The 9,748-nt window shown below is 47.4% G+C and overlaps 1 protein-coding gene across 1 annotated transcript in view; it reads left to right on the top strand.

The window, feature by feature from the left end:
• Window positions 1–9,343, top strand: part of LOC139759636 (uncharacterized) — a 19,527-nt gene extending 10,184 nt beyond the window's left edge. Inside the window, exons 2-5 of the mRNA XM_071682013.1 lie at window positions 1,393–1,516; window positions 6,475–6,636; window positions 6,976–7,066; window positions 7,745–9,343. Coding sequence (XP_071538114.1) covers window positions 1,393–1,516; window positions 6,475–6,636; window positions 6,976–7,066; window positions 7,745–7,775 — 408 coding nt within the window. The 3' untranslated portion in view covers window positions 7,776–9,343. The remainder of the gene's footprint in view (window positions 1–1,392; window positions 1,517–6,474; window positions 6,637–6,975; window positions 7,067–7,744) is intronic.
• The last annotated feature ends 405 nt before the right edge of the window (window positions 9,344–9,748 follow it).

The raw sequence follows: 9,748 nt of genomic DNA, 5'->3' as shown, positions 1-9,748 counted from the left end.
CGCGTCGTGGACCTCACTTGTGCTTACCTTGCGTTTGTCTCCATCCACCTCGACACTCGCCGTGTAAGCTGCCGTTGTGTTGGTACAAAATACTTGCGTGGTGTCTCGTCCAGCCTCCAGGAGTTACTTCCAAGATTATAAACTTCGTTTTCTGTGTTTTTCAGCCTTGATCACCTGCATCAGTGGGACACTAAAGTAACTGTGGCAGAGTAGGTTCAGAACGCAGGGACGCTGCAGGTTCTACCGTCAGGCACTACCATAATGCATGACTCGTGCATGACGTAATACGACACATTTCACCTGTTTCGTGAAATGTTCGTGGTATTTCACCGAACGTGACACAGAAGGTCATCAATACAACGAGGAGGTGCCCGATCCTGCAGGAGCTGCCCCACACTCCTGCTGTCATGACTCGAGTCTTTGTGAGGTGAATACTGACACCCTCCTGGCTGAGGTTCCTACACCGCCATCCACACTGTCCTGGACACCACACAGTTGTACCTCTGCACTACGTGTACCCCTGGTGATCAGCGGCCGACCTCACAGCACTGCAAGTCGAGTTATGGTTTCAAGATGATGATTTTTGAGGCTAGGTCACTTTTAGGGTCAAAATTCTTGGTTCTTTTGATTTATAGTTCTCTAACGTGTGTACGACCTTGACCTCTTAACTACACTTGTCCTGCAAGACGCCATTGTCGTGCCAGTCGTGCCTACACAGGGCACCCGTGTAGCGGGACAGGAGGGAGCCACGTGTCGTACATAATAAGGTAGTTGATATGACCACTTTAGATATTCCACGGGTGTAAAGAGAAGGTATGGGGCTAACTTTAGAATGGATACAGCGTATTACATGAGTTACAGCAAGTCCGGAAAAGTTGGTAGAATTATACTGGATGTAGCGCTGTTACTGCAATTACCATGATTAGGTTACCTGAGCCAAATAAATGTACATATTTACAGTTGAAACCAGTGCTGCTAACAGAGGGTTACCATATGTCTTTAGTTATGGCCACAGCTGCCGGGTCAGACTCACCCTAGAACAGACGCAAGTTTCACTCACTCAAGACGCACACAAATGAGCCAATGTTTGTAAAACGTCGTGTTGAGGTATGGGTAGCCAATGTCTCGACTTCTGCGCGACGAAGGCAGTGCAGGTGGATCTCCACACCACGTGACCGCCACCTGAATGATTCCTTATAACAAATAATTCCTAATGAAACAAATATTGTTTGTTTGTTTCTTTTCTCCGTCTGTGTTTGAGAGGTTTGTGAACTTGAAATACTTCAATCTTTGTACATTATTCAGTAACCAGTATCTTGTGCCCACTGTTAAGCTTATTTTTGTGTTGACCTTTGACCTGGCACTGAGAGAAGGTATGACCTTGTGTTGCAGATGAGCCGCGCCGCCGTGTGCCCTACCCTCCTCCTGCTGACCGCCCTCATAGCCCTCAGTGCAGCTCAGGGCTTCTACTCCCAGCGGTACGGCAAACGAGGTGACGACAATCGCGAGGTCACAGGTAAGTCACCCTGGCCATAGGTCACTGCAGGTCACCAGACAGTACCACAGGTCATCACTAATACCACAGGGTAATATATGGTAACACAAGTCCTCCTGGGGTAACCCAGATCACGAAGGAGACAACAGGAGGTTGTGAAGACAACAGGTGGTTGTGAATACAACAGAAGGTTGTCAGTACAACAGAAGGTTGTGAATACATGGGAGGAGAGGTTACCAGGGACCCTCAGGGAGGTTACCAGGGACCCTCAGGGAGGTTACCAGGGACCCTCAGCGAGGTTACCAAGGACCCTCAGGGAGGTTACCAGGGACCCTCAGGGAGGTTATCAGGGACCCTCAGGGAGGTTACCAAGGACCCTCAGGGAGGTTACCAAGGACCCTCAGGGAGGTCAACAGGGACCTTCAGAAAGTACCAAGGACATACCCCCAGGGGCCACACCTGACCCTGAGTGACACCAGTGCAGGGAGGTGTATGTATCACGGCAGATCATCTGAGAGGTAACAAGGGGAACACCAGGCCATTACATGTGTACTGATGAGTACTCCAGGCCATTACAGGTGTACTAATGAGTACTCCAGGCCATTACAGATGTACTGATGAGTACACCACATTACAGGAACAGTAAGTGGTATTTCAGGCCACAAGAGGAATAACTTTGTGTACTCCAGGTTAACAAATGATACTGGGTCACCAGGTGACACCAACATGAGGTGTTGTACAACTTCAAGTGGTAAACATTTCACCAGTGGTGCTTGGTGACAACAATACGACATACAAGAAGTAGTAGCCCACTGGCAGAGCCTCATGTGTCTAGCAGGTAGATGTAGTGTCTACCTACACTTGTGTCCACCAGGATGAAGGTAGATGTGGCCTCTACCTACACTTTGGTCATACTGGCTTCACATATTCTTAGGTTGAAGGAAATGGTAGATATGGACATCATTTCTGTCTGATATAATCCACAATACAGAAAGAAAGTTAAGGTAATAGATATGGACATCATTTCTGTCTGATATAATCCACAATACAGAAAGAAAGTTAAGGTAATTAAGATCACTATTGTGATACTGAAGTGTAATGTTTACAGGAGTTAACATGAAAAAGACAAACAACAGGAGGCCTTATGGGCCCACGGCTGGGTTCTCTGAAAGACAAAAAGTTTAACCTGACAAAGTAATCATAAAGTGCAAGGTGATCATGAAGTGCAAGGTAATCATTAAATGCAAGGTAATCATGAAGTGCAAGGTAATCATTAAGTGCAAGGTAATCATAAAGTGCAAGGTAATCATGAAGTGCAAGGTAATCATAAAGTGCAAGGTAATTATAAAGTGCAAGGTAATCATAAAGTGCAAGGTAATCATAAAGTGCAAGGTAATTATAAAGTGCAAGGTAATCATAAAGTGCAAGGTAATTATAAAGTGCAAGGTAATCATAAAGTGCAAGGTAATCATAAAGTGCAAGGTAATCAATCATAAAGAGCAAGATAATCATAAAGTGCAAGATAATCATGAAATGAAAGGTACCATGATAATTTTAAGTTAATCATTAAATATGAAGTAATCATAAAGTGTAATCATTAAGATAATTATTTGCTATTAATTTCATCATTTTCATTCTGATTTGTAATTCATATCGAACGTTACCTTTCATTCTTCCTTCATTGATAAAAATAATGAATCATATCCCTGGGCAGTGACCTCAGTACAGCTGGAGGTCAGTATACATGACAGTGACCTCAGTACAGCTGGAGGTCAGTACATACGACAGTGACCTCAGTACAGCTGGAGGTCAGTACATACGACAGTGACCTCAGTACAGCTGGAGGTCAGTACATACGAGAGTGACCTCAGTACAGCTGTAAGTCAGTACATACGAGAGTGACCTCAGTACAGCTGGAGGTCAGTACATACGACAGTGACCTCAGTACAGCTGTAAGTCAGTACATACGAGAGTGACCTCAGTACAGCTGGAGGTCAGTATACACGACAGTGACCTCAGTACAGCTGGAGGTCAGTACATACGACAGTGACCTCAGTACAGCTGGAGGTCAGTATACACGACAGTGACCTCAGTACAGCTGGAGGTCAGTACATACGACAGTGACCTCAGTACAGCTGGAGGTCAGTACACACGACAGTGATCTCAGTACAGCTAGAGGTCAGTACACACGACAGTGACCTCAGTACAGCTGGAGGTCAGTACACATGGCAGTGACCTCAGTACAGCTGGAGGTCAGTACACACGGCAGTGACCTCAGTACAGCTGGAGGTCAGTACACATGAGAGTGACCTCAGTACAGCTGGAGGTCAGTACACATGGCAGTAAATTCTTTATTCATTGGTACACGAAGCTCCTCCCCCCCCCCACCACTAATGTGTGTTATCATAATATTGGTCACGTGACCTCCCCCGAGCCATCCACACACCTCCTGGTGGAGCCTGAGCTGACCCAGTGTACAACATTGATCAACACCAGACGTCCTCCAGGAACAAAGTTCAGAAAGGAAGAAATTTTTTTTTCTTTTTTTAATATTAGCGTTTTGGTGGCATATTATGGACACCTCTCCGTGGTGCCATGGTCAGCGCTGGTCAGTACGGATCTGCCGACCTGAGGTTCGAATGCGGGTCTGAGCAGCTGAGTCATAAGAGGCGACATTCTCTGTATAAGACGTAAGACTTACTTACTTTCATATTCTTGTAATAAACCATGATCATGACATGAAGCCCATCATGTGTTCAGTGACTCACTTTCATCATAGAACATTTTCGTTTATGTCATGTTCACCACAACACGTAGCAGGTCACACAAATCTTCCTCCCGACCTGGTGATGGAAGCAGCAGCACCAGGTTCTCCTACCTAATGATGCTCGCTTAGTGTTCCTCTCCTGGTATTGTTGTAGCGGTAGGGAGAGTGTTGTAGCGGTAGGGAGAGTGTTGTAGCAGCTGGGGACACAACACATCCCACACTGGGGATCCAGCGGTCACTCTATTCCTCTTGATCCCGTAAGCTGATTGTTGGCCTGTTGACGAGGCGGTGCGCCGGCGGGGAGCTAACCAACCCTCGTGACGCCTCACTCCTCCACCACGATGGCTTACACACACACACACACACACACACACACACACACACCACACACACACACACACACCACACACACACACACACAAACACACACACACACACACACACACACACACACCACACACACACACACACGGCAGCCTAGCATCGCCTCTTGTGTGTGTGAGTCTTGGGTTACCCAACGTGTCCTCATAAATCTTCCACATTGAGAGACAATTCTACAGCATCGATACAGACGTCTGCCTCAGCAACTCTAACCTCCACAATGTCCTATGTTATATTTCGCCAACACTTGGGACAGTCCAACACCTGCCAGGCTGCAACACCTGGGACAGTCCAACACCTGCCAGGCTGCAACACCTGGGACAGTCCAACACCTGCCAGGCTGCAACACCTGGGACGGTCCAACACCTGCCAGGCTGCAACACCTGGGACAGTCCAACACCGGCCGGTGACAAGGAAACTTAAGGTGTCGACTGTAGGCCAGAGGTGGACTCCAGACCCTCAACAGCCTGGTAACATGAAGACCTCATCCACCACTCACTACCTCCTCAACTTTCCTCGACTATATATATATATATATATATATATATATATATATATATGGCAGCCACGAGAGGCACAGGACCCCTGTAGCTCTCACCTTCGTTCACTTCACTAAACTCTTCCTCAGGTCAGCCATAACACAATCATCAAAGCCGTTAACACTGGGCTGTGGGGAGGGAGGGCTCATGCCACGGCTGCAGACATCCTCAGTGAGCGTCGCCAGGCTGGACGCTCGTCAGAGGTCATGACCTCACACACACGTCACGTTGCACAATGATTACCTTCCTCGTAAGAAGATAGGTCACACGCCCTCTAAGTCCCCTCACCAGTTAAACAGTATTTTCAGAATCTGTTATTACCATAGCCATCATCTCCTCTGGAGATTTTAATCTTTGATTAATGCAAGTTTTTCTTTTTCACTGGACGGAAAGTCATGTTTAGTAGCGGAGGACAGAAGAATTGCCATGAACACGTCATTTGATGGACAGATGCCTCCAGTACAGAGTTTCTCCCCTGTATCTTAACATGGAGGGTTCCTCCCCTGTATGCTAACATGGAGGGATCCTCCCCTGTACCTTAACATGGAGGGATCCTCCCCTGTATGCTAACATGGAGGGATCCTCCCCTGTATGCTAACATGGAGGGATCCTCCCCTGTATGCTAACATGGAGGGATCCTCCCCTGTATGCTAACATGGAGGGTTCCTCCCCTGTACCTTAACATGGAGGGTTCCTCCCCTGTATGCTAACATGGAGGGATCCTCCCCTGTATGCTAACATGGAGGGTTCCTCCCCTGTACCTTAACATGGAGGGTTCCTCCCCTGTATGCTAACATGGAGGGATCCTCCCCTGTATGCTAACATGGAGGGATCCTCCCCTGTATGCTAACATGGAGGGATCCTCCCCTGTATGCTAACATGGAGGGATCCTCCCCTGTATGCTAACATGGAGGGATCCTCCCCTGTATGCTAACATGGAGGGTTCCTCCCCTGTACCTTAACATGGAGGGTTCCTCCCCTGTATGCTAACATGGAGGGATCCTCCCCTGTATGCTAACATGGAGGGTTCCTCCCCTGTACCTTAACATGGAGGGTTCCTCCCCTGTATGCTAACATGGAGGGATCCTCCCCTGTATGCTAACATGGAGGGATCCTCCCCTGTATGCTAACATGGAGGGTTCCTCCCCTGTACCTTAACATGGAGGGTTCCTCCCCTGTATGCTAACATGGAGGGTTCCTCCCCTGTATGCTAACATGGAGGGATCCTCCCCTGTATGCTAACATGGAGGGTTCCTCCCCTGTATGCTGACACACAGGCTTCATGTCCACAGTTCGGTCTGGGTTCTACGCTAACCGGTACGGCCGGTCTTCCCCGTCTCAGGGCCTGCCAGAGATCAAGATCCGATCTGCCCATTTCATCGGCGGCTCCCGCTACGGTAAGAGGTCCGACAACCCTTCCCAGCCCGAGTACCCCGTCGCCGTAACCTCTGAAGGTGAGGTCTGGGGGGAGTGACACAGGGGCCTTACATGTGGGTCGGGGTCTGGTGGGGGAGGGAGTAGCACTGAGGGAGAATGAGAAGCTTATTTGGTTGAGCACCTTTGATTGAGAGATCTGGGAGAGATAATGACAATGAGAACATTAATAAGAAATTTTCTTCTGCATTTTGATCATGTATACGTAAGGGGTCAGTAGGGTATATGAAGATAAACTCAAAACAGAGGATGCAGGCATGATATTAGAGTCCTTGTGTAGAGGCATGATGGAGTTTGTAGATCCTGATGTGTGGTGTGGTCACATGACGGAGGACCTGTCTCTCTCTCTCCTCCTGCAGGTGATGATGCTGATGTTCCCGCCCCACTCCTGTTGGGCGACTCTGTCGTCTGTCTCCTGGTCGACGTCCCAGACATTTATCGCTGCGTCAGGTGGGTCATCCCTATCTCACCTACTGCCACTAGCGACCATGTTGAAGTTAATGCAAGTGTGTCATAACGGTCGATCCTCATTTGGCTGGTCTCATGACAAAAACTATGGGAAACAGCAATTTTTCACTTTCACTGGTTCTTGGTCTGGGATTCTCGCGAGCAGTTCACGAGAACAGTGGTGGAAATATTACATACAGAACAGAGAGAGAGAGAGAGAGAGAGAGAGAGAGAGAGAGAGAGAGAGAGAGAGAGAGAGAGAGAGAGAGAGAGAGAGAGAGAGAGAGAGAGAGAGAGAGAGAGAGGCAACATTAGAGCGACCGGAGTGGAATGTTCAGGGATAACATCAGAAAAGTTGATATGGTTGAAGTCAATTAATGCTAACATGAGTAAAAGAAGTGTATTTAGGTACATCTGTGTAAGGATATGTGTTCATGTGTAATTACCTATTCCTACTGTATGGGGAGGGAGTTCTACACTTGAGGAGGCCCATCTCTTGAACATTCTTTACTATCATACAACTTCTTAAATTCATGTATGTTGTCTACGTTAGTGTGTCCTGTGTGTGTAGTTGTGGGTGTCTTCTTTACTGCATGTGTTTGTGTGTGTGTGTGTGTGTGTGTGTGTGTGTGTGTGTGTGTGAGGTCTCGCCTCTCACCTGGAGTCATGTCTTTCCCTCAGGAAACCCACGTCTGAGGAGTCGACCAACTGAAGCGCTAGAAATGGTCGTCGTCGCGTTCGTTGGGCGAGGCATTAGGAAGCAGCAACACAAACCTCCAGCACAAGCCAGCAACATGAACCAGAACCATGACCGTTATGCACGCTACCACCAGACGCCACACGCCACGCCAGGCGCACGCTGGTTGATGGCTTCATATAAATTTAAAACCAATGTTTGATGAGCCGTGTAAGTGTGAGTCGTCAGGACGGTGTCACCAGCAACTTTCACTTACATAGAATACATTGAAGGTAATACGGAATCAGTATCGAGATAACTTGATCTGGAAATGAATAGTTTCGCAGTTACTTGATTCCTGCTCGAAGCCCTACCGCTGGAGAGGATATTTAACCGTTGCTCTGTTATTCATGTTACTTCATGAATCATAAGAAGATAGTTTAATGATTCAAGTTCGTCAGTTTCCACCTGCTTTTTAGGGAAACATCTTCGGCTTGTGTTACACAACAGCAGCACAACTTGTCCCGGTCAAACTGACACTTCCCCCATACCTGCCACCATCGCCCTCACCCGTCCCTCATCTGGAGGACCCTCACCCCACACTCCCTGAGTTCCTGCTGAGGTCCTCCCCTGAGAGTCGTCCGCCCTCTTGCTCCCTCCTCCTTGACTCAGGCTGACTCAGCCCGACCCTCTGACAACCTTACCCACCTGACACCACAAGATCCATACCTCCCTATACTTGAGGTCACACACACCCATCCTCCCTACCCACATAATACATACACACCCACAGCTTGTAACCTATTCTCCCATCACACATCCTTACGCCCACTTTGCACCGCTCACATCATTATCATGATCAGGGACGAATCAAGAGCCATCCTGCTGCCCTCAATCCTGTCACCATCTCAGTTCCCAGATGACACAACCTCATCCAAGGCTTCGTAGATCACACACAACGACCCAGTTATCCCCGCCACTTAGCACCGCTGTTATCCAAGCTTGTGGCATAATACACTACTGGCTCCCTTCCATACACTGTAAATCAAGTATACAACATCTCATTTACAGAGATTGGACGTTCCTCACAAGATATATTTACGCGGGCTGGGGTTTGTTTATGTGTGTATCCGTTTGTCTGCTTGACAGTGGCAAGGCAGACCTACAAACCCATCATCACATTCACATACGCTGGAACGTTTCTCAGACATTCACGATTGCTGAATGAACGTCAGAAATAAAACGTCCACAACCGCTTAAAGGGTGATCATGGCTGCTGGAAGAAGAATGCTGGCACTTGCTGGAGGGAAATGCTTTCGTCTGTGATTGGTTGCTGAACGCGCGACAGGTTCCGTGTTAACATATGCCTTTATTCAGTATACATAATATCTATGTCATGGAAACATGATCAAATGTGTAAATTGTACATTAGGAGGAGAAGCATAATATACACAATCATCGTTCCATCATGATCATTTGTTCCGAGTCTGACGCAAAACTGGTGAGTGATGCGCCTGGCAGCGCTGTCGGGGGCTGGTCTATCACTACGACAACGCCGCAAGGCGGCCATTGTACTGGCAGTCTGCAATAAAAATATGATCTATTTCATTTGTTTATCTGCTTCCACTCAACATTGTATGTTTTGTCATTAGTAAAGACATTCTGGGAACGAAGCCAGCAGATGGGTTTTAATGATAATGTGTTTTAAGGACAGTCAGAAATTTCGTCTTTGTCTTTTAGCCGTCAATACCTCCAGCATGACTGATGAACCTCAGTATTTGGTAGAACATCAAAAACTACATCAATAAGTCGCATTATGTGTGTGCTGGACAAGGAATCATGATTCCGTATACTAATGCAAAAAGACACGAAATAATACAAAAATGCTTGAAAATTAGTGACACTTCAATGTGAAATGTTGAGTTGATGTTTACTGATGATTGTTGCCATTGTGGTCAGTGGTGAGAGTAGTGCAGTGACCAGGTTTGGTGCCAGGTCCACATCTAGTT

The sequence above is a fragment of the Panulirus ornatus genome, chromosome 3 (genome assembly GCF_036320965.1).
Source record: "Panulirus ornatus isolate Po-2019 chromosome 3, ASM3632096v1, whole genome shotgun sequence".
NCBI lineage: Eukaryota > Metazoa > Arthropoda > Malacostraca > Decapoda > Palinuridae > Panulirus > Panulirus ornatus.
Note: the sequence above shows the minus strand (reverse complement) of the source record. Positions and strands in the feature narration are given on the sequence as shown.